At 38.9% G+C, this 26,467-nt stretch overlaps 1 protein-coding gene across 3 annotated transcripts; it reads left to right on the top strand.

Annotated features, from left to right (window-relative positions):
- insb (preproinsulin b) lies at window positions 1–26,433 on the top strand. 3 transcript variants are annotated; one of them, XM_068326070.1, is made up of 3 exons: window positions 1–99; window positions 25,399–25,602; window positions 26,217–26,433. In XM_068326070.1, exons 2-3 carry the CDS (start codon window positions 25,413–25,415, stop codon window positions 26,360–26,362), a joined length of 336 nt encoding a protein of 111 aa, XP_068182171.1. In that variant the 5' UTR covers window positions 1–99; window positions 25,399–25,412; the 3' UTR covers window positions 26,363–26,433. The 3 variants fall into 3 exon arrangements, with proteins under 3 accessions (XP_068182171.1, XP_068182169.1, XP_068182168.1); XM_068326068.1 differs by lacking the exon at window positions 1–99 and adding an exon at window positions 15,672–15,778; XM_068326067.1 differs by lacking the exon at window positions 1–99 and adding an exon at window positions 24,176–24,302.
- The last annotated feature ends 34 nt before the right edge of the window (window positions 26,434–26,467 follow it).

Raw genomic sequence — 26,467 nt, 5'->3', positions numbered from 1 at the left:
GGTGCTGTCAGGAGCCAAACAAGATATCACTCTCTGCCTACCCCCAACAGGGAGTCGCAACACAACAGCTACGAAATGGAATAAAAGAAAAAGACAAAGGTAAACAAAATGGTTGCCTCGCATGCTCCGGCGCGTCTATCGTGTCCTGTAAATCCCGTGATTCTCTTTGCTCCTTAATCCCATCAGCCACTGGGGTGCTATGTGGCTCTCTAGGTGCTGATAATGGCACCATGTCGTGTGTCTTGATGAGGTTCAGGACCTTAATTAAAGGGAAATCATATGCGCGTATAAACGTAGTTGAAGTCAGAGAAAAAGGATTGCCTCATGATCCCAGTGTGATGTGTAAAGCTTCAGGCCCTCTCCACATGACTCTGTAATCATACATTTCCAATTTTGCCAAAATCAACAGCAGAAACTTTCCCTCTCAGCTTGTTTCCCTCATCCCAAATAATCATCTTGTTCTTTGTTTCAAGGTAGCTTTCTAAATATGACAACCTCTGACTTTTAACAGCTATGGCATCTTTTTATAGCAGGAATAACCCAGCAGTGGAGGAGTGATGCGACCATTAACGTGCCAACACTGTCAGTGTGTTTAGCCTTTCGTGTCATGATGCAATAGCGGCTTCACACCACACAAACAGCTATATGCATTAAAAGCACTGCTGACTTGTGTTTTAATAACTCTATCAACTGTGAGTTTAAAAGCAGACCTTCAACTGAAAGGTGACTTTGTAGTGGCATTTGTTCAACTAAAAAAACTACATTTTGATTAGAATAAAGACAGCATATCACACATAACACAAAGAATTTACCTGTATTCTTTTTTTTTTTTTTGATGGAGAATCACATGGCCTGCAAAAGAGGGAATTTAATGAACATGCATCTGCAGAAATTCTGCATGAACAGTAACTGAAACACAAGAAATAAACACTGAAGTTTGGGAGAAAATAACTTGTGAAAGTTGTTGAAAATTGTCCACGTGAGAAATACTGTGACAGATTTTTTTTAAAAAGTGAATTATAGTCAACTTTTTTCAAAATGTGATCCATCTGACTTTTCCGGATGTGAGATGAAACATCTTGGCGCATACAAAACAATTTGCAGTGTGCTGCTTTCTCCTCTGCCCTGTTCCATAAAACGTGTAAAAGCCATTGCAAGTAAAAACAAGACAGGCTCGACACAAAGGCAACAGTGTTGGCATGTGTATTTTAGGACTTACAAGTGCTACCAGGAGTTTACAAAATCAACGGTGTTCTAGTGCTGCAAACAACTTGAGTGGTGCAATTTCACGCTCAGAGTAAATAAAAGTGTGTCTGAAATTAGCAACACCATCTACTAATGTTTCCGACTTGGCATCTCACGCGCCGTTTGCAGATGAGCAAAAGGTCTCTATACAGCATCTCCTGGATAGTAAAAGCCATCGAGCGGCTCTTCTGCCTCCTCTCCTCTGTGTTTATAGGCACACAAATAGTCTGGTGCTGCAGCGATTAAGTAAAAGTCAGAGGACATTCATCATGACCTCACGAGGATTCTGGTCATGTATTCAAATATTTTGAAAAGTTTTTCATGCTACTGGCTGTCTTGCAAACTTACAGATTTGATCGTGTGCACACACACACACACATGCCCACATGCACACACATTCATACCGCACACACCTCTCGTAGCTGTCTGAGACAGCATCCATCTCTGTAACTCAGCTTGCAGAGGTTGCATTAGGGGCAACCTGCTCATTACTCCAACTGTTGTTAACTGAAGTGCACACACACACACACATGCACACACACACACATACACACACACACACACACACACACACACACACACACACACACACACACACACATACCCACACACACCAATTCATCAGCACATACCAATTTGTCAGAGCCACTCACTTCTGCTTGTTAGCTGAGTCTGGGAGTTTGTTACCACTCGTGTCCGGCACGCTTTCCTGTTGTGCATATTTTATCGTATATGAGAAGAAATGAATTCACCCATCTGAATGTCTGTGTGTACTTTACATCCTCAGCCCGGTGCTTGTATCCATGTCCACCTGTAATGCTGTCTGTCTCTGCCATTTCAAGCTGGGTACGAGCAGACTGCTTAATCCGCTGCTGCAGAGCTATGGCTGGGGGACTGCCGTGGATATCCTTTATCAGACTGATTAGAGAGTAGGAGAAGAGCAGAGGATGGGTAAAGGGAGGAGAGGAGGGTAGGAGGAGGAGAGAACCTTGGCAGGTAAACACACCCAAGGCTCTATTTCACGCCAACGGTTAAACACACATTTGCTCAAAGCCTCGATACAATTATTCACCACAAAATGCTTCTTTCAACAAGCCCTAACCCCATTTAAAAGGTCTCCTCACCCAAAGGAACCTTTTTAATAAACAGTAGCAAACAAGTGTTGACCAGAAAGAAGCAAACTATTGCTCTGTGTTTTCTCTTTGAACTGCTTAATTAATCAAGGACTTTGGCTGTAATGATCTCAAGTTCATTCTTCAAAGTAACTATTTGAGAGTGAACTTCGAGAAGAGGGGTTAGGAAGCTTAAAGAGAGACCTTGGGAAATTTCCACTAATAAACACTGTAGCTTAGTATAACACCAGATATAAGGAAATGCAGGTGCTCACCTAACAACACGAACTTCAAAAATCCAATTTCGGCAAACAATCCCCTCTTAAACTCCTTTATTTCATGTGATTAAATCCACGGGGATCAGACTGAAGGGAGACCTGCTAGCCTGCACTGATTTACATAAACACTTATGGATGAAAACACAGAGAGCAGGAGAAACACTAAATTAGATTGACTCATGTAACCATCCTATTAAGCATTTATTAAACACAGTTAAAGCAGAGAGCCCCCCAGTATCGGTACAAAAACACAGTTCAAGACCCTACACAGAAAACTCTCACAGACATAAAGAATAAAGACTGTGCATCGATTTTTGAAAAGTGTAATTTTAACAGACCTCTGCTTGCATTGCAAAATATTGACTAGAATTAAATAGCAGCAGTGTTTAGACCTCATCATTTTCTTCTCTATTTTTTTTTCTTTAATGCTATTTGCTTGCCAACAGCTTTCCAGTAAACCATGAAGCCAAGGCCATAGGGCAGTCATCATCTTGTCACAATCTGATAGGAGCACAGATAACTTCCTTACTGCTTTCTTGTCAGGGTGGGAAGGGTCAAGCAGTCGGTCTGTGGTAGAAATAGATACAAAACTGTAACACTAGAGCTGTATATTGACAGCATTGACATATGTAGCAGAATGTGATTTGAATTTGCACATCCTCATTACAGCCTGAGCCCATCTGAAGACAGAGTTATTAACATAGTAAGAGGCCCACACCCCCCCATGAATACTAAAGTCCTGTTTGCCTTCACAGGAGGATTTGCTCCCAAATCGATTAGGAAAATATGTACTCTGCATCAGTATGAGTCTGAGAAGTTGGCATTATTGAAGTTAAGTCAGTATTTTTCACCTACTCAGCACATTAGCAAAATAAAATAAAAAACCCTCAAGGTTAACATATTCATGATGGCCATCCTTTTTTGTTAGTCGATGATTAATCACTTGAATTTTTTTTTTTGTTTTATTTGAAGCTCAGGCCTGACACAGATCCTGATTTTACAATAAATTAAGATCTGGATGTGCATTTGCGTCCACAAAGTTACTCAACATTGCTCTACATTAAATATCATAATGCATGCATGCAAACTAGTTCACATGCACATAAACTCACAGACATACATCCTTATGATCTTCTGCTTTGGTTTGCCCTTGCTGTTCTCTGTTTGGAGACAGAGCTGCCCTCTAAGCCTGTGGCTGGTCTGTCCTATGCTAATCAGTGCTCCCACATGCTGGCTTTCGTGGTGCTGCTGCCACAAAAATCCTGGACCCACTATTACAATAGACACAAGAAAATCCAGTTAAAATGTACAGTATGTTTAATCATTTTATACTGCTGTGAAGTATTTAATTCATAGTTGTAAAAGGTGTTGCATCACATAAGGGGTGTTTCTTAGGTGTGCAAAATAAGACAGGATGTGTTATAAGATAAGATGAAATGAGATGAAAGGAGATGAGCCAGTAATGAGAGAATGATATTAGAAGATGAGATAGCATAGAATTTATTCATCCAACAATTATGAGATTTGAAAACAATATAAAGAGATGAAAATTTGAAAGTAAATTTAGAAAATGTACTATTTATAAACACGCGTGTCTGCAGCGATATATATATATATACAGTATATATACAGTATATATACAGTATATATACAGTATATATATATATATATATATATATATATATATATATATATATATATATATATATATATATATATATATATATAGACACATACACACACACACACAATGTAAACAATGGACAAATAATCCCCGAGCAGTGAAGCAATATTTACTGAAGCATGATTATTTGATTTTGCTGAGAAGATTGATACCAGTAAGAATGTGCATTCAGCACAAATTCCACCACATAAACACTACACGTGGAATCAGCTAGACTAGTTCTGTCTGAAAAGTCCACCTACTAGTACCGCCAACATTTACTAATCAACACTTCTTCTTTTTTTTCATCAGTGTAAATAAAGCCAGCTAGAGAAGACATTATGAAATCATTATTCTCTCAACAAAGAGATAGCAATGGCATAATTTATGATTCACAAATTTAAAATTGAGAGACGTGTTGGTGAGCTACTTCTTGGGATGGAGCCAAGCCTGATGTTTCCCATCTCCAGTGCTGAGTTAAGATAACTGGCTGCTCTGTCTAGCCTGAATGCGGTATTGATCGCTCCATCTAACTCTCAGCAAGAGAGCAGACAAAAGAAATTCCCAAAATATAAAGCTATCGTTTAATAAGCTTCTGCTAGAGTTGCTCACTCTTTTTATATTGTTTGCATCGTTTGATGGAGTTGATTTTTCTTCATAGTTAACCCAATACAAGAAAAAGCGAAGTAAAGAATTATTGTCAGTTCTTCACAATTTATAAAATTTTATTTTTCTCTCTGGACTATTTTGCCCAATTAAAATCAAACTAAAAAACGCTGACATTGATTTCTGAATTGCTCACGTTCTATAAAGCAGTTATGATTTTCTCCAGTGTACACTTCTGCTGTGTTTCTGTTCCCTGTAAAACAGCTGGATGCAGTGAGTGTGCACGCGTGCGCTCTGGTGATCGCCTAAAGATACTTTAGAAAGAGGACATTTCTAACTGGGGTGTTAGGCTGGGTGAAAAGTTATAGAATGCGAGGGAACGCATTGGAGAGGATTCATCAAAGATTGATATGTGTACAGCAAAGTAAGAAAACCCAAGGATACAGACGTCCTTTCGTGTGTGTGTGTGTGTGTGTGTGTGTGTGTGTGTGTGTGTGTGTGTGTGTGTGTGTGTGTGTGTTTGTGTGAGTGTGCGTGTGTGTGTGTGCTAGCGTGTAGGTCTCTGTATGATCTCTTGCCTTCTGGGCTGTAATTAATTAGACTTAAAACAAGACTTGATTAGGATTCCTCGGTGGTTCACAACCTCTTTGACCTTTCTACACCCTGTAGAAGTGATCTCCAACAAATGCAGTTGCTTCTGTTTCATCATCCTGAATCGGTGCCATGATTATTTAGCTACTTACTAAGCATGTAATATACAGCTTATGGGATTGTGCTGTGTGTGCAAGGACCGGTCTAGAAATGCTACATTGTGTATTTTTGTAAAGGGGGTGTTCAATTATTATGGAAAAAAACGAAGTTGGTTCTAATAATAAATTAAAATGAAAAAGTAACCATGACTCATTCCTATGTTGTTATGGTTTAAATAAGGACATGGTTTATTAATGTGATTCAGCCAAACAGTAAATCCCTCTTTACATTCTGCTATGAAGCTGCCACTGGGGATATCTTGAACAACACAGCCTCTTGTCCTTGGCCACCAAGGATTACTTCCACTAGCCAGCTATTAAAATTGTTTCTTTTGATCTCACATTTTTAAATTAGGATTCTAATTCACACTATGAAAAATTAATTATCATTTTCTTAGTTTTCAAAGAGAATGGGTGTGATAAGATCCACACAGGGTGCGTATTAAATATGTTGAACAGAGGCTTTCTTTTCTTTCTTGGGATATTTTTTGGTACTTGGACAGTGTTAAATTAGTGATGAACTTCATGGTGTGACTTGCTCAAAGAGGCCGTCTGGAAGTCAGAGGCTAGGTTTATAAGGTTGCCTCGTCCTGCTAGTACAAACAGTGCTGCAGCAATATTTGAGCAGACCATGATACCAACAGAATCCAGACATCTTCATATTATGTAGGTATGACAGCGTGGGAAGGATTCACATTTATACAACAAAGATACATCAGGGTAGAGAGTATGCAATGCAAAGATAAAGAAACCATAAACCCTTTAAAATATATTTAAACATCGCTTTTGTTTTTACATCTGATCAACCATCTATGAATGCCTCCAGAACACGTGTGCAGTAAATTCTTCCTGACACATGCAGAGCTGCGTTTGAGAATATAGTTTTTTTGATGCATTATTCTTGGAGAAACATATTCAAGTGTTCAATTTGTATTTTGTTTAAATCATCTTAAGAGCTTTGATCAAGAGCATATGCCTTCACCTTCAACTGTATCCTTCAAACACATACTCTTATTGTTCTTCCAAATTAATGTTTCATTCAGTATTCTGGTAATATGACAAATTAAGAGCCTTTGTATCTTAACTGATTGCTAAGTCTTTAGCTTCCTTTTTCCATTTCCAAGCGACGTATAGGTGTGTAATTAATTTCTTTTACTGGAAATACAATTGAATCATTAAAACGCTGGAATTCTCCTTATCATTTTCCCTGAAGGTTTGCACCCACAATTTCCTGTTCTATTTCAAGCCTATAAACTGTTCACTCAAGGCCAATCCCAATCAGGACACATTTAATGATAATGGTGGACTCTCATTATTCTATTCAAAGTTAGTTGACCTTACAAAATTGAAATGAAAGAAAATTAATTTTCATTGAAATTAACAATATGCTTAACACCAAATGGCAATTTAGCAGAGCTTGAAAGGCTTTCCATCACCTCATGTGTGAATAATCTGAAGGCACAATAAGTTTTTTCATATGAAAGTATTCACTGGCTCAATACACAGTGAGGAAGCCTTTATACAGTATGTCTGTAGAATGGCCTTGGTTGCAAAAGAGACATTTTTTATATTAAGATAAAGATAGATCAAGTGATGTTGTTTTTTCCATTAAATTCCTAAATGTGTTAAAATGCAACAGTCTGAAGCTGTGTGTTTAAAATTAGGAGCTACTACTAGCGTGTTTTGTTTTATGCACAGTAGATATTGATTCCACTGCATACTGAATTACCCATTGGTAACCCCTTTATCTGTGATCAGATGGAGAATCAAAGCAGACAAGAACCAATACACTTAAGTCTATATAATATTCTATAAACTAATTAATCAATTTTGGGCATAGGCTGATGCAAGAAATCCAGAAGAACAACACTGCCACCTACTGTCAGTCTGTTCCCATTCATCAAAAAGTAAGAGGTTTTGGCACCAACAACAGCATTAAGATGAGAAAGCAGGGCTTGCCAAATGCTGTCATAATGTGTTTTCTGGTTAAAAGACACAGTAACCAACTCAGCTGTTGTAAAGCTGAGGGAGATGAGCATATGGCCAGAGTTACTAATACTGGACTTGCCAGCAATGTTAATTATAATTCACATATTTAATAAAGATGGAACATTTGGCTCGCATATCATTCAAGGTTTGCGTATGATCTATGCAACATACATGGATTACATCCAGTTGTTGATAGTGCTGAAGTCAGTCTCCAGCAACCTTTACTGCAATCTGCTCATGGAATTAACAACGAGGCTCTTTCCTATTAAAAATACACAAAAAAGATTCTGAGCATCTGCTGAGTCCTCATTAGTCTGCTTCTAGATGCACTACAAAGCAAGTTCCTACTGTACGTGTTAGCACATACCATTGCATGATTGCATCAACACTTATTATCTTATTTTATGATATTTTTTAATATTAATTGTGTCATGCTATGCTGTATGAGGAAAAAAATAGCAAAATCATCCATTTTTGTCTATAATGTATGCTTTTTCTAAATGTAAGAACAAACTGAAACAAACTAGAGTTAGATTCATTATTTGTGGAGCAATTCTTCCCTTTGCTACAAGTTGAGTTTGCATGTTTGATTACAGTCATAAAGCATGGGAATTGTTATTACACCAAATGAGGTAATATTTCTTGAATAATATGTACAAATATTTATTCCTTTTGCTTTTCAAAAAAGTAATTCACAGAAATAGATATGCATAGTTTGTTATAGCCAATTATGTTCATAGTAATTTACAAGCAGCCACTCCTTATTAGACCTCTATTAACTGGTGTGAAGCTCCAAAAGTATCAATTCAAATATAGTATGAGGGATTTTGGGAAGGGAGGGTGGTGGTTCAGGGGGTAGTGTTGTGAACAGTTAGCACCAAATAGAGCAAAAACACACCAATCAAATATATCTATAAGAATGTGATTGTAATTAATATAGTTTCCAGCTGGAAAACCCTAAAGAGACATGCCATCTGACAAAATCATATATTTGTAAGCATTAATTTTCTTTAAATTAGGTAAATTTAAAAACCACCAAGCTAATTGTACAATGATTAAAAGGTTGATAAAAATGTCAAAAATGCCTGTAGTTCAAAAAAAAGAACAGTGGAATCACTCCACTTCCTATTCCCCCAGATATTTCTGGGGATAGCAAGCAGGAATTTCCAATAAATAGATTCAAAGAGGTCCTCTTTCAAAGGTAAACACATCAGACATTAAAGCCTCTTGTGAAGTGAAATGAAACAGAATTTTAATGCAGCACCATCCACCACCTATTTTTGAAGCTTATTGCAGAATAAATTGATTAAAGATCAGCAGAAACTCTATGTGTACTTTGCATGGCTCATGAGGCTAGAGGCGACTTCAGCAAATGTCATGCGTCTTTATCAATAATAATGATATTATTACCTCCAAATCCTCAAAGTGTTTGTTGATGTTTGCAGCAGTGTGTCATCATAAGACCACAAAAATAGATTGCAAAAATATTTTTGGATTATCTTCAGACCTGGCAAAGGTTCATCTCTCACTATCATTAGTAAATGTGCAGCATCTGTTGCAGTGATAATTAATCAAGGATGTTTATTAGCACATGGTTATGCTTTATTAGTTTATGTCTTAGAAACAAACTCACAATATCATCCTACTCTTCTGTCGTTTTTAATGATTCCAAATAGCAATATATTTATTTACATTCAAAAATGAATCAAATCTATTCATAATGCTGGTACTAAAGGAATTATGGCCTCCTTTTAAAACGCATTTTACCCTCTTTCAGCTCATTGTTTTGACTTTATGACCCCTAGTTTGCTTTTATTTGCTGCCATTACTCTGATCAAGCTTGTTTCCACCCATGGACAACATCTGTTTTCAACAACTGGCCCACTGTTTGCTGCCTACACACCACTTAATGGCAGACTAAATGGCCATTGTGCACTTCTAAACAGCCAATAGTTGAGAGCAAATCTAAAATAAGAGTAAATATCAGACTCCCATCCAGTAAAAACACAAACAAAACTCTTAATAAATATAATTACACAATTCCTGTGGGCAACTACCACTAGTTGCACCATTTGATCATGAAGTTGATACATTCTTCTATGTGTCAAACACAAATACCTCTCCTTAAATGTCTTTAGTCTGGCCCCTCAACAAGCTGGCCTGGCCTCCGGGGTCTACCCCATTTTTTCCCCATAGCCAGCTGTGATAGGTTCTAGCAGACCCGTGACCTGTACAGTAGATAAGCAGCTGTAGACGAGATGATCGAAATTGTAACTGAATGGTTAATCTAGTTATCTACAGGAAAATGGATGGATGGATGGATGGATGGATGGATGGATGGATGGATGGATGGATGGATGGATGGATGGAAGGATGGAAGGATGGATCGATGGATCGATGGATGGATGGATGGAGAGGATTTGGTCAACCACCGTGTAAGGGAGAAGATAAATCATTGTTTATGATTTGTTACTGTTGTTACATGTTGTGCTATGTTCAGTGCTCTGTGTGTGTGTGTGTGTGTGTGTGTGTGTGTGTGTGTGTGTGTGTGTGTGTGTGTGTGTGTGTGTGTGTGTGTGTGTGTGTGTGTGTGTGTGTGTGTGTGTGTGTGTGTGTGTGTGTGTGTGTGTGTGTGTGTTTGTCAGTATGCATGTCTTTACATGGACCAAGTAGTGTTTTTCAAGCCTTTTCATTGGAGGGATTTGTTGACACCTGAAAGATAATTACCTGCAACCAAGTAACAAGAATGTCTTTTTGGTCTCCCTTTCATACCATATAGTGGGATTTTAGTTGTGGTGGCTGAGTGCACTGATAAAAGTTGATGAGGGAATCATTCATGCAGACTATCTTCTTTTTCTTGTTGTGCTGTTGAGTGCAACTCAGCACAAGATTGTAGAACTGAGCCTATGTCTTCTGACTGCAGGAAAATGAATGTAGGCTAAAATATATATTTTGTGCTTGCCCACCATTCTGGAATTGTAAGTATTTGTAATATAGTATACTTAGTCACACCAACTTTATGACCCCTGCATTAGAATAGTGTGTATCTGCTCATCAGTAGAAGGTGGTCAAGTACCAGAACACCATCTTTTATTTGTAGAATTCCCAAAGAGTGAGGCAGCTTTATCAGACATCTTTCATAGTTACCTACTGTCTATTCCCTAGACCTTCTGCACACCAAGTATATAGTACTTAATTCTCATGACCTACTTCAAAGAATGGGCCATGTCTAAAGATAGAGGGTCTCATATGTTGTACAGATTTAAAATCCCTCAAAGGCAAATGTTTGATATGTGATTTGGAGCAATATATATAAAACTGACCTTGCCTCTCACCCAGTTTAAGCTGGGATAGAAGCTAGCCTCTTGGGACACTGTAAAGCAGAAGTGGGTAAAGAGTTGGATTGTGCAGTTAACCCAGCACCTGACACTATCATCCACTGAAACTCTAAGTGCCCAACACCTACCGTTTGTCGTAGGCCTTGCAGGCAGGATGAAAAATAAATTAATAAGACAGGAGGCTTGTCAGACATTAAGCTTTAGCTTTGGTTCTATCAACTATACTTTTTGTGTATGTGGCCTGAGGTGATTTCATTCTATATGTTCTCCATGCAGTCGACTGTAATGAATCGAATGTCATTTTCAGAGATGCTGGTTATTACTGTTTAGATTGGCATTGGAGGCATCTTGGGAATGATGGAAATTAAGGAAACATTGTGAGATGAATTTAACAGAATATGACAGATCCAAAATGGAAAGGTTTGGTCCGGATATCCGGGTGTCATGTTGTGTACATACACATAGACACATAAGCTTCATTAACAGACAGAAAGAACACACAGTCACACAATCTAAAGTAGAATATTGGGAACAGGCAAAAGGGGAACATTTTATCTTTTCCACCAAACAAAATTCAGTATCTGTGTGGCTGTATTTGTGAGAGAGACACAAATTCACAGTTCCAATCAGTTTAGCTTCCTCAGACAGTCACAAAACAAATTCCCCTGAGCCTGCAAGTGGCTACAGCCTGGCTGTGACAGCTAGGACAGTTGCTATTTGACAGATCAACCGAAGGGATTTCAGGTTTGCAGTGGAACTCTAATATGTCAGCATGGTTTGACTTCCATTAATCAAAAGGGTTTTGCTATGCCAATGTAAAAACAAGAAATATTTGATCTGGTATAGATTTAATTATTTTGGTTGGTCATCACATTTTTTACTTGACAAATACAATACATCACCCCTTCGCGGGATGTAACAAATAACATGTTTTGTTTCAACAAGTCATAATAGTTTTATTATAAAAAAATTGTAAACAATCACATATGAGCTAAATCCTTACATTTAAACATGAACCAGATATCTTACTCTTTGAAATCAATGTACAGCAGGTTATATCAGACTGTTATTTTATATTTCAGAATAAAACTTAGCAGCACCATATAAAGACTGAGATCTAATGAATTCTGCAGCTAACCCATGTGAAAATCCAAACATTAATTTAATTTGGGCGTATGAATGCATAAACTGTATAAGTAATTGATATAAGCTTTGTGGTGAGTCTTTCAGTGTCTGGCATACATCCGTGTATACATAGGGGTGCGCTGCTCAGAACGCCACCTGGCTGAATTAAGATCATCCAAAGTTAGTGTGTGTTTGATAAGATCCAACCATACGTGTATGGGAAAATCAGTGTGAATGTGAATTTGTGTGACTGACAGGTCTGTTTTGTCTCACCAGGTGAGCAGAAACGATCACAGCCAGGGAACATCAGCTGGCTCCTCACAGCTACACCTCCCTTAGCTTTCAAATTCCCTGTGTCATTTTTTCCAAAATGATTTGTAAACTAGTATTCCACACTAAATCACGGAAAGCATCGACAAGCAACAGAATAACTTTAAAAAGTAATGTTATAAGCAGAAAGACTTTTCCTTGGCCATGGGTGTTACAAAAGGCTTTGATGCATATTGCATTACAGATCCAATTAAGTAAGAAATAAAGCCTTGATACGATTGTAATCTGCTTGGAGCACTTTATTTATTTGTTTATTTATTCATTCATTCATTCATTCATTCATTCATTCATTCATTCATTCATTCATTCATTCATCCATGTATTTGAGTGAACAATGTTGCTATGGGTAAATAATAAAAACTTAGAGAGATGTGTGTTGTAAGCCTGAGGAGTGTTCAAGAATAGATCAAATAAAATCTATAAGATAAGACAATCAACACCATGTTGTTTACCATTCTGTTCTTTTCCCCAAAGAAATATGAAAGTTCCTTTGTTCATCTGATATTTAATTCAACGTATTGTGAAGTAATAAGTACTTGGCCTTGTTGAGGATCCTTGATTTACAATTACAGCAACCCAGATTTTTATGGATGAATTCAAATTCAAAAACAATATTTATGTTGTGACCTTCAGACAGTAAAATAATAGAATAGTGTTTTATGTACTCTACTCATCATCATCATCATCATCATCATCATCATCATCATCGTCACCATCATTCATTTTTAATATTAAAATGTATTTAAATAAGTAAGGTCCATTTAATCAACATCATCCTGGTTTAAATACAGCGTGCATGAAAACATAATAATGCATTCCCCGCCTCACGCCTTAAGACAAGCTGCTCCTGCGCAAACAAATGAAGCGTCTTGGGAATTTTAATTTTTTTTTTAAATGAATGTAACTATTATGAATATGCCTACATATTTCATATAAACTGCAAAATCACTAACAGTACAGGAAACACTGCAAGTCAAAAGCTTCCCATTGGGGTTTGAGGCTTAAAGGTGAATTTATTAAGAAAGGGAGGAACTGGTAAAAACAGAGTAGTGGCAAGTGGAGGTGTGGAGAGGATGACAGAGTCTGTCTGAAAATTTAAGAGCCTGAGGGCTGGTGAGAGAGGGGAGGACGTGTGGCACAAGGAGAGAGAAGGTAATAACTCTGGTTTACTTAAATACTGTGCAATCGAAGGTGGAACAGAGCAAACTGTACAGACTGATGATGAGATCAAGGTGAAAGCATGGCTCTAGTGCTTGTGCTTAATAGCCTGTTTGGAGGCATTGGCTTCCTGTTTTACAAGTCATCCTGCTTTTGCAGGTTTCTGCAAATTAGTTCCACTTTTGTGGAGTTCAAAAGCAAAAACAGAGTGTAAGCTTTGAGTTTGTGGAGGGTTGTACTGCATTTTTTGGGGCACTGTAATATCTTAAATGTAATATCTTTTAAATGATTTGGAAACTTGTGTGTAGATCCACCATTAATGAAGAAAAAAAATATCCCCTGGTGCATATCCATGGTTTAGGATAAAGGACTTGATGGACAACCCTATCTGGATGTTAACTCTACCTAATGCGAATGCTGCTTTTAGCATATTTATATGACAAGCAGTGCACTAAGACTCTAAATATGAAGATTGTACATGTAGTCTATTAATGAACATTTATGAAGTTCTGTCCCTGCCTGAAATAAATGTTACAACTGAAAGAAAGAGCAGGTGTTAACACCCCACAATGATTTATTTATGTGAGCACAAAGCAACTGACATCTCTGGCTGTGGTCGTCCTGTATGGAACAACCAAATATCCTCTCTTTGAGGTTGAGCAGAGGAAAAGAGACGTGAAGATTTGTTTTACAGGAGAAGATATGTGTGAAGCGGCCAATGATACTGACGAATCATTCTGTACATGTGCCATTAAAGGGGAGAGGATGCATACAGGTGGGATAAAGATGATGCAGAGGAGGTGAAGGAAGATAAATAATTAGAGGAGGAGAAAATGTAGGAATGCAGTAGAGTGACAGTGACAGATACAGACCGAGCTGACAGAGCACTCAGTGATGGCAGTTTATCAGCATCTGGTCCGCAGGGTCACTCCAGTTCATGGACTCCCACTCTCATCTGTCTCCATCTCTGTCCGTCCAGGATCTCCTTACCGGCTTTCTCTGCCTCCTTCCCTGCCTCCCTCCCTCATTTCTCCCTCTCTCACTCACCAAGTGACAGTTCTGACAGAGTGGCGATATGTGTAGTCAGAACCGCTCATTCTGTTCTCTCATTTCTCCCACATAAACCCACAGCGAGAAGCTCGTCCACTGAGACATGCCCACACACCAATTAAGATGGGGAAATACTACTAGCAATGCAACAGCAGTTGTCAATACGCTCAAAGATAGATTAAGCAACAACTTTATTGCTTTGACATTAGCATATTTAAAATGCCATCCTCGTTGTGCAGGAGCAAGAGATTTATACTGACATTACCCCGGCTGATTGAATGTGATGTTTCAGGAAGAAATATGGCCTTGGTGAGGGGAAGAGGAGAGAGTCAGGGGAGGCCTGGCCCACACTGCATGTGTACGACACCTTAATTGCATCAATGATTATCCCTCCACATTACCTTGCTCATATTTATAGTTGTGTCCAATTTTCATTATAGTCTTCATTATGGAGCATAAATAACCGGTGTTAATGTGCCGCTACACCACGACACACCCCATAACATTGCCAAGTGATATCCATCTTGTCTCAGTGATCCCAAATTACCTGACTGAATTATGTCTATTAGCTGCGCGTGGCCCCTCCCACTCCATCAGGACAGGAGTTCACAGATGACAGCATTAACTTTTAAGACTTTATAGCATCTTCTTTACCCAACACATACCATTAATCCACTTAATGGCCATCATGACCCCTTTCATCGTGTTTCATAAAATAAAAGTATGAATAAAGCCCATTAGAGTCTCTATTGTGGAGAGTCTTTGCGATAAATCAGAACGGATCTATTAGAAGGATTGCCTCTGTGACAAGTCAGGTTGGCCGCACTAAATCATCCACACTGTTTGCTTTATTAAATCTCTTTTTCGCCCATTTTAATGCTTGGAGCTATAATCTTTAACTCTCCACATGGTTTGAGTCATATTTCAATCCCTTTTTTGTCCTTCAGCCAATTGTTAGTGTGACGGTTTCTGATCTAATATTTACGCTCTGTATCGCTCACTTCTATCCTTTTCTCATGCAACAGAATGTGTCGACTCCTGCAACGGCTACAAAGCCTCCAGGAAGCATTATTCTCCAGTTGCTCATGACATTATTCTCTACGTGTGGAGCAATGGAACTCACTTCCTGCAGCAGGTAATTTTCTCTGGTTTGAACACACTTCATTAGTGTAGTCAGCCATAAAGGTCACCACCCACAGGAATCTCCGGCACCAAATCCAAACAAGCTAAATCCACCAGTCTCAAAGTTTAGCAAACACCATCATGATAAATGTAGCGTACTTTAAATAAAGAGCTGCTGCAATGATTATTCTTGGATTAACAATGGCTCTAATTATCATGTGTGAGTTATATGATATGTGCATATTGTTACTGGTAGTGACAAATGTAGAAATAATTATCCCTGATTTCTGCGACTCCTTTCAGAGACACAAAGCTTTTTAACATCCTTTGATACTCCTCTTCTTTTCACTGTCATTGCTCTTCTCAGGGATGTTGTCAGTAGAAGAAAAACAACTGTGCACTAATCAACCTGCAGACGGACACATTTAGAGACAAAACATAGTTTTTTTTTTCTTTTCTTCATTAGCTGTACGCAAACACAACATCCAGTGAATGTTGCTCATGTCTTCCCAAGCAATCCGCTGCTTACTACCACTATTCCAATTATTTTAAGTAGTTATATGTCAGTGTTAGCTTGTTGTGCTGCCCCAACATGGCCCCCAAGATTAAATTAATAAACTGTAGTGTATTTAGCTAATTATGATTCATTTCTTTGTAGCTAAACATACTGTAGCATTAGGTTCCATTTTGTAGCAGATAAATGTTACCCAGACGTTTATGCTGCACTTAAATGCTTCTTGATGTGTATATTTATATTCTCTGGTGTCACAACAGCCTCATGAAGAAATAACTAATTATGAGCATTATGGGTATTATTAGACTGCAAATTGACCACATATTATGAATAATGACTAAATGGAGAAAAACTAAAGACCAAAGAACTACAAGGAGACATCTAGTGCAATAACGATTCAGCAAATTACTGTGAGTTTGCTGTCAACCTCTCTTTAATCAATTGACATGCTCACTTCATAGGAAATGAGCATTGTAACAGTTTTTCTTAAAGTGAATACACTTGCTGGTGTGCAGTCAGAGTAAAGACTATCTCTGTCAAATAAAGTCAGCTGGACTTGTAGAAAAAGCTTGAAGTTATTTCATCTCTCATCTAAGAGGCTTCTTGAGTTCTGAATGTTGAATAATGTAGAGGTCCAGAAGAAGCCTGGATGAAGCCACTATGTTAAGACAGCTGATAACATAATAACCCTAACACCCCAAAACAACAACGTAATAAGTCCTTAACCGATAAAGTAATAGTGTTTGGCTAATGATTGGGGTTAGGTTTAGGCATAGGGTTAGGCTTAGGGTTATTATTATTAATAATAATAATATATACTTTATTTATCCCTCTTGGGGAAATTGTTTTTATGCTCACACTCACATATGTACATATATATGTGTTAATTACACACATGTGTTACAGGTTACAGGCCCCTGAACACAGCACACACTAGGGGCCTGTGGGCATGCAATTAGTAAGTAGAGAGGACATACAGTGGAGGTGGAACAACGGAGGTGGAATTACAGGTCGCGCACGAGGGTCGCGCCCCAATGAGCATCTTGTAGGGGGGATGGCGCCTTGCTCAAGGGCGCCTCGGCAGTGGCTGGGAGGTGAGCCGACACCTCCTACCGACAGCTCACGCTCCGGGATGTTCTGGCGGGAGCAGGATTTGAACGCCCAATGGCTGGGCGATCCTGTCTTCAAGACGATGGCTTAGGCTAAGGGTTAGGGTTAGGGTTGTTTTTTTTGGGTTTTTTTGACCAGGCCAATAACATAATAACCAACCAAAAACATAAATTATTACGTTGCTAGCCAAAAAATATTACGTTATCGGTTCAGGACTTTTTTTCATTATTGAACTGTTATTACATTATTGGCCTATTACATTTAAAAAATGGGCAAATTTAGTAAATTATCTTCTGTTCTGTCATCGACTATTATGACATTATTGTCTTTAACAAGCACTTTGCGTGAGAGGCGAAAAGGCTTCATTCTTTTTCAAGTCCACTTGACTTTATTCAACAAAGAATTCTTTAATGACGTGGATGAGATGACTAAGAGTCTCCACGGACATCTAGTCAGGACTATGTAAATACAATTACAAGAAATACCTCCTGAATAGTTCCAGACTGGCAGACGGATTTCTCTCTAAATTGAAATATCGCTAAAAAATCTTCAACTCTTTCTTAACAATCCTTTAGTTGGTCTGTTTGCTTTCATGCTATAAAAGATGACAATGCAGCTCATGTGGAAGTGGACCGAGACCCTCTACCAGCTCCAGTTCTGAGTTGACTGAATAATTTATTCAACAAATTTGATCTGGTTCAAAATTCTGACTGATTGGAAATTTAACGAAGTAATCCCCAACTAGTCAATATGTGTAGAAACGATTTGTGGTCCAGATCAGGCACTGACCAGCATCTCTCTGAAGCAATTTGGGATTCAGTTGTTTGAACTCCATCATGGTTTAATCAATAGCTTTTACTTAACTCAAAAGAAAAGCAGTGATAAGGGAAGTGTCAGGGTCAGTTATAACTGCCACTAGCTGGTATGTTGAATGTGGACATTTAGTCAATTTAGTAAGGCTGATCTGATACAGATATAAGGGAGATGCTTCCTGTAATGCCTAACATCTTGGATTCATCATTGGCAAGTACAGAAATATATGCACTGATCTGTTGAAGAAACTTGTGTCTTTATGGGCCTGTCCACAACAATATAAATTTCATGTTGTGCAGCTGTTAAAAACAACAAAATCTATTTTAATCTGTGGGATTTGAATGTGTAAATTCAGGAATATGTTAGTGAGTAAAATAGATTTTGGAACATCTTAAGTGACACGTGTAAATGAAAAGCTGAGTGTCAGATTCAGATATTATTGTGTGGAATCAAAATAATGAACTGTTCTATTTTTCCCTTATTATGTTCCCAGTCTGCCTTTTGCTGGCTGGCTCTTTGACCATATAGGAGGTCCTCTTCCTTCAAATATCCACCTTCTTTCTCTCATTCTAACACTTGGAAAAACATTAACTTCCATAAATGGATAACAACCTTTGCGAACAACCTTTGTGATTGAGTCTCCAATGTGTTAGGCTGCTTGGGAAATACAAACCAGTTTGTAGTACGACACAGTAATGATAAATGGAATTATGCTTAACAAAATCTATCACTGGCTGTGGTACAAAGACCTTTCAGTAAATTCTCAATTTGAGGATCTAACAATGCCCTTGAATTGTTTAGGCGCAACAGCGAAGGGTGGAGGAATTAATTTCAGATATTACCAAACAGTGGGGTGCATAGCTCCTCAGGCGCCACAGACGCAATCTTTCATCCTTGTTAAAAAAAAATTGAAGAGGATTTAAGGAGAAAACAGATAATTCAATCTTTATCTGCAGCAAGCCACAATGAAATGTTAAGTTTCCATGGGTTTCTCGTACCTCAAAGGAGAACTCTGGAATGAAAGGACAACACATCTGACGCAGCACCCCCCTCTTCTTGAGCAAAAGGCTAAAACACACACATCGGCAAGCAAACAAAGACACACGATTCCTCACGGATCCACACACATCATAAAAGCGTCTCATCAACATACCAAAGCTATAGCACCTCCTATTAAACAGGCCATATGTGAACCCAGTGGGAGCCAACAGAGATGCATACAGTCCTTCCTAGCCGCTGCACACTACTTATATTTATTTCACTGACAGCTGCTGCAGATAGCTGACAGTTACAGCTCCCGATAACTCCAGGGTGTCAGGTAGACAAACATAGGCATCTTTGGCATTCTGTTCCCAAACCACCTGCACCTCTCGCTTATATGTACACCTGCACAATGCATGAGAGGAGGTTTTCGAGGAAAAGATAGCATAGAAGGGAATGACATGAACAGCTCAGCCTTGATATAACAACTCAGGCTCTTTGATACATGCAGTGGTGGTATACAGATACATGTCGAGCAAAGCTCCACGGTTGCATTAAAGTTGTCAGCATGACATCCACTGGTTTGGAAGCTGTTGCGCCGAGTCAATATGTAATTTGAGGGAGGTTAGCAGAGAACATTGGATTGATTGATCCTGACCTTTTTCTTGACAGTTCCTGCCACACACATTCGCCATAAAAAGTGTTAAGACCGCCATATTGCGTCTTTTCTCCATCCAATAAGCTCCTGTTGCTAATCCCATTCTTATGTCTAGCTGTAGGTTTACTTTCTCCACGCTATCTTGAAGAACATGGGGAGATACTTGTGGAGTTGGAAGTGGGGTGTGATACCAGAAGTATTGATTTGTGAAAACATGTAGACAGAAGAACATTGACACACACACACACACAAGCACACACATACACATTTTCTGCTATTGGATTTGTTGTGGGCAGCACGTTGGCGAAGTAGGTAGCGCTGTCGCTACACAGCACAATGTTTCCCGGTTCGAGTCCCACTCTGTGCAGTTTGTTCTCCCCGTGTCTGCGTGGGTTATCTCCGGGTTCTCCAGCTTCCTCCCACCTCCAAAACATGCACCTGGCAAATTTGCCGGTTTCAAACTGCCAGTAGGTCTGAGTGTGCGTGTCAGTGGTTATCTATCTACAAGTGTCTCCGTGGTGCGCTGGCATCGCAGCCAGAGTGTACCCTGCCTCACGCCTCCAGTCATCTGGGATAGGCTTCAGTGACCAGCGACGGCTGAAAACGCGGGTATTGAAAAAGGATGCATGGATGGTTTTGTTATAATGTGTCAAAATGGTCAAGATTTAATTTGTAGTTTGTAATAGATTTTAAAATAACAATTAAAATAAGAAGTAACAGTAACATTTTACCAAATATAATAAGATATGCCTTCATTCATGGCTACCCTGTGCCATGAATGCTATACAAGTTTGTTGCCATGGTAATTTTTGAAAAATAGCATGCATTTGTACTTCACAGTTGGTGCTAATAAGCAAATGTTCGCACGTAATGATTCACCAGGTAGTCATTATTGTTACTAAGTATCCACAGTCTAGAAGGATCATTTTAAGCATGCTAACGTTCTAATATGAGAATTTAGTTAAAATTCAGCTTTGCCCAGGAAGAGATTCACTGTGCCGCTAGCGTGACTGCAGTTTTTTTATCTTTAAAAAAGATGGATGGAAGCAAGCATAAAACTGGTTTTAAATGCTGTCAACATCAAAGAGGCAAAGAATATGTCACCTGAGTCCCGATCAAATGAGACGTGTATGGGACCAAGCACATTTTAAGGTGATGCTACCTCTCTGATGGGTTATATTACTGGGGTGGAAGGGTCACAGCGCTAAGAGACACAATATCCCTCTTGCTTCAGATGTGGTGTGAAAAAATACCTTCAGAGAGGAAGCAAAGGTGTTTTTGAATCAATCCATCAAACTAAAGGAGACCTCACACAAACTGCAAAAAAAATGCCCATTCTAAATTGCATTTTCTTGTTTCACGCTGAGCTTGGCTTGAAAAGGCTGGTCGCATGAGGGTTTAAATGGAAATCTATTTTCTGGCCTGAAAATCAAACTGGCCATCATTCTGTCCTGTTTCACCTCACTCCTGGGGACATGTCAAATTCATAACATGTAGTCATTTTCTCAGCTGTCAAACCATACTCTTACCAAGTTCCATTCCTCAACTCAACCTGCTAGCTCTTAATTCTAATCTGCTAAAATACATATGTGTGTCTCTGTGTGTGTGCTGAGTATAGTTTTTCATGTCATTTGGAATCAAAAAAAAGATTCCTGTTATTCATTATTAATGTGTGTGTGCAATCTGTGAGAGTCTGGACAGAAGTAGCATAGCAAAGTGGGTCGTGACAGAGGTTAGTAGCGTATTAGCAACTGTCAGTGGCAAGACAGGAGGGTGCAGATACCAGGGCAGACCTCCCTGACTCACAAACTCTCTGTCTCTTTCTCTCTCTCTCACACACACACACACACACACACACACACACACACACACACACACACACACACACACACACACACACACAAACAGCAACACTTTCTGGACCTCCACAGAGTTCTGTCATGGATCTGAGCCAGCAGGCCATGACACACACTGGGGGCAGCGTCTGGAACAGGCGGACGTGTCCAGTCTGTCTTTTGTGTATATACGCACACATGCATGAGACAGTGTTTGCATATGACAAGACTGCTTGACCTGCCAAATTCAAACTCTTTGCCCTTGCCAAATATCTTTAAAAAAAAAAAAAAAAGAGTAATATTTCTCAACTTTTGACTCATTTGGTGCTTTCTTTTGAGGTGTCAGTGATTTTGAATGTGAATCATTCAACATTCAAAGATTTGCTCAGTCTAAGCACAGATAAATCTTCACAGAGCCTTTTGTATCAATATCCAGCTCCGAAGGTTGACTTGTGGAAATCTGCTTCAGTACTTCTGTCTTCTTAGATTTCAAATTCCCACATAAAAGCATCGTGATACAAGCTGTTTCTGTTTACTATGTGAGTCAACAAGCTTTTATTTATTTATTTATTTTGATGTTCTTAGTCTCTTTGGTTTCTATTCTCGAGAAAGTTGGGGATAATTATCCGGGTAAAAAAGCTCACGATCAGGGCAGATTAACAACATCTCAGTAGGCTGAACTCCCCCCTTCTTTTCATCTCGTCAAACACTGTAGAAGAGAAACGAGTTACGCAACTCCCACTTCAGGGACCCAGCCGACTTTCCACCCAACTTCTGTCTGTCTCTGCTTGTCTAGGCCGTCTGCTAGTCCTCCGCTATTTGATGTGTGTGTTTGAAGCTGCTGTGCAACCGGAGAGAGAAGGATGTGGCTGTTGTTTGCAGCTCCAGCCGCTTTGCTCCAGTCTCTAGAGGAAAGAATTTCAAAGCATGACATAGTTGGACCTTTCTAGGTTTTACATTTAACACTTTCTCAAATTGCAGTGCCAAGGTGGTAGATAGCTTTCTTTCCAGCTATCTCTTTTATCATTCCTCCAAAGACCTCCTTTCATTGGGCAGGTTTTGAAGGACCTGCCCTCCCTTTACGCTCATTTGACTAAAATCTGTCTAAAAAGGAAATGAGCATCTGTTTCTGTTCATTTTAGTTCACCCACAAGCCACTGATGTCATCGACCCATATGTAATATTCTTTGTCTTATTAAAAGTATATTTAATCATGTCAGCTTCTAATATCTGCTTTATAACTTTGTTATATACCAAAAGTACCTTTTGATGCATCAAAGTACGTTGTGCAGGAAAAAGAGGCATTCATTATATGCATGTAAACATACATATAATCTGAACTGTCAATCCTCAATGCATCACAACACAAATGCATGTAGATATTTGTAAATCAAATTGTTGCATCCTAGCCAATGTGTTGCATCACCAACTTACATCAGACAACAACTTACCATTCATAGCATCATTAAGGTTGTTATAATAACCATCATAATCTTCATGTTTGGCTTCCCCTGCCATCCTTCAAGGAAAAAAAGTTGAAAAAATCTTTGGATGAAGAATCAAAGGAAAAGAAAAAACAGAGCAAACTGTGCAACTTTCGGATCGGAAGTCCAACATAGGGTCCGTTGAAATGAATATTTTCATCCGTAACATTTAAAATGCTTTGGGAAGGTCCTGTCTGGTATTGCTTAGACATTCATATTGTATTTACTTTTAATATGCTACATAATAATCATTAAAAATTAATCAAAAAGTAACACCCCATTTACTTTCAGTTTTTACTTTGTCTTTTTTGCACCCTCAAGAAAACTGATGCATCATAAAATTAAGTAATCCCTCATTAATTGCTCATGATTACATCACCATTACTTACCCGTTTTAATAATCATTAAGGGGTAAAGTCTGTTCACTAGAAAAACTACATAATTATGACTTCCAACAAAGACAACATTTTCTAATAGACATTTAACCAAGTGAATTAAGGCATCCAGAAAAAATATCTTATCAGAAGTCAAAACATGTTGTTATGTGGTTTGCAGACACACTATATTGCAATAATGATTTTAGACTGCATTTTATCAATTTATTTCATTGAATTGCTTTCTGATTTCTAAAAACTGATTTTTTAAAGCAAGGAAGCTACTGTACTTTCATCAGCCGTTTGTGCACACGTCTCCACCGTTAACTCACCACTAGTGGTCACCAATGACTCTGGAAGTCCTTTAATCCACGATCAGTGACCGCAACTTGACATATGGTGTTTTTCTGTCGGCCAGTGAACTGAGCCATTCAGGACATCAGGGTTGAGTTCAGTGTCTCTCCGGGTGACTGCCCTTCTGAACTTCACCTGAACTCCACTGTTGGTCCACACCTCAGTTAAAGACTTAGTGTCCACAAGTACAGATCAACATGCTTACAGGTCAGGGTACTAACGACAGGTCAGGGTGCTAATTTCAAGACTTTACCATTGTCCACTGAGCCTGCTGAGGCTGGGTGGAGGTTTGGAGTTACAAAAGGTAAAGGTTGCTAAGTGGAGATGTTCTCTGAACCTGTTTAGCCTTAAATGCCCAGGCCCTTTACATCTGTAACTTCCAACTGCTCTGTGGTACTGAGGCCTCAAACACAGGTATGTTTCTCTGCATTCCCTCAGGTTTTCAGCTTTTAAAATGTCTGTGTATAATAACCAGCGATGAAAGCAGCATGTTCAGGAGCTTTAATTCAACCTATCGACTCTGCCAAGGAGCCTGGCATCCAGCCAAGAGGGATAGACGAGCAGCGGGCCAGATAGAGAGCTCTGTCAATGCTGTAATGCCTGGCACAGGTGCATTGTTACAGACACTGTTAAAATGATTCATTTTCAATCCAATAATCTGCAGTACACTATAAGATGTCCACAAAAGGTCTATATAGTTTCTAAATGACTGCTAAATATGCTTTTCACCTTGAAAATTGAGCTGATCTTTCAACCCAGGAGAATATCCATCACAAATGGGATTTGACTAAAAACATTTCAGTAATCTTAGACATTCCCTCTAAGCGCTATAGCTGCTAAAAGTGGACAGAATGGTGGGGACAGGCCTCTGGGGTGAGGTGACATTATGTACAATGACTATGGCACTAGCTGTCATTCTAGCTTGTAACACACAGCAGTTTGATAATATAACAATAGATTATAGAATAAAAATGTAAATCTAAATACCTTCAACTTTCTTCAGTGGGAACTGTCTAGAAATAGCAAACTTATCAGTAGATGTGATGTAACTGTTGTGAGTTTTTTTAATGTGCAAATAATTTTGTTTTTGTTTTTTCATTAATTAAAGCAGGAGTTTTGATTCAGAATTGGGGTAAAATCTCAGAATCTTCTAATCATATTTTAAGCCATTATTTCACTAGTGCTTCTCATCCCAGCCTTTGATTTTCAACGAAGCGTAATTATTACCTGTGCCATTTTCTTATCATGTCAAAGCTCTTAATTATATTTGGGATATTGCTATGTACTGATATTCTTGTCTCTATCTTTTCAAGTCTCAACTTTCAAGCAACTTTTATATCAAAATTAATCTAAACAAACAAATATTTTAATGTTCAGCTGCTATCAACAAATCTCTGATCGAATATAAAAACCACTATGCAGTATTGATGGGTGGATTCGGTTCTGCTTTTATAAAACAAGCAAAATAAAAGTTAGAAAAGCTCCATAACTCTTTTTGTGTTCCATCCAGCCCTTCTCCCTCCGATGGCCAAGATACCATGGGTGGAGTCCACGCTGTTGCTGCTGATCCTCTACACTCCAGGGGTTTGCTCAACCCCCTCTCAGCACCTATGTGGCTCCCACCTGGTGGACATGCTCTACTTTGTATGTGGAGAACGGGGTTTTTTCCACAACCCAAACCGACTTCACAAACGGGATCTGGAACATGTGCTCGGTAAGGCCACGTTAACTTTGGGAGGAGCCTTGACTGTATCTGTTTGAGTTCTGTAAAATAAGTTCTAATTTGGTCATTGATGGTGGGAGTTCAGAGAAACAGCATGACTTGGCCCAAAGATGTTAAGCTGGCTTTACGTCTGTTTAAAGTCCAGATTCAGTCTAATGAGAATGCCAATTTATGTTTCTGGCTTGTGGAAAAAATGATGAGAGACAACATGTGGGAAACTTTGTCCTAACCATCGTCAGTGTGCAAAGACTGTTTCCAACCTCATTTCAGTGGTGTGGCCATGCTGTTTTCTGATGTTTTAAACAGATCCCCGAATTCTTAAATAATTTTTTTGTTCTCTCAGAATGCATTATGCAGACCATTCATCTCAATCTATTGGTTACAAAACTACATTTTGACATTTCGGAAATGACATGCCTCTGGAGTTCCATCATATCTGCTGTTGAAGCAGAGGCTAACAAGACTAAAGGATTGTGGAGATCAGATTACCTAGCCATTAAGTCTCCATTAAAGTGTCAGCAGACTAAATGGAAGTTTGACGAACTGGAGTTTTGCACAGCAGCAGTATTTAATACAGGGCTGTGGAAACTTTGTCCACTCCAAAGGTTTTCTGTCTAAAAGAGCCAGACAAGAGGAGAGGCTGTGGAAGACTCTATCCGGCCACAACAAGCCCAAGGTCAAGAGAGGCATCGTGGAGCAGTGCTGCCATAAGCCGTGCAGCATTTACCACCTGGAGGGCTACTGCGACTGAATCGCTCCACAACTAGCACCACTCATAGCTTGTAAAAAGTCCATTTCTGGCCCAATACTTGCAATGTCTTACCAAACAAAGGAAATAAAGCTTCATGACCCATAA

The sequence above is a fragment of the Antennarius striatus genome, chromosome 10, assembly GCF_040054535.1.
Source record: "Antennarius striatus isolate MH-2024 chromosome 10, ASM4005453v1, whole genome shotgun sequence".
In the NCBI taxonomy this organism is placed as follows: domain Eukaryota; kingdom Metazoa; phylum Chordata; class Actinopteri; order Lophiiformes; family Antennariidae; genus Antennarius; species Antennarius striatus.
The sequence above is the reverse complement of the archived record's forward strand: the minus strand, read 5'-3'. Positions and strand labels throughout refer to the sequence as shown.

Excerpts from the sequence above, each read along its gene's own strand:
- insb (XM_068326070.1), top strand. The coding sequence starts at position 25,413 with ATGGCCAAGATACCATGGGTGGAGTCCACGCTGTTGCTGCTGATCCTC. Across the intron at positions 25,603-26,216 it reads GGATCTGGAACATGTGCTCG|GTTTTCTGTCTAAAAGAGCC; the intron begins GTAAGGCCACGT and ends TCCACTCCAAAG.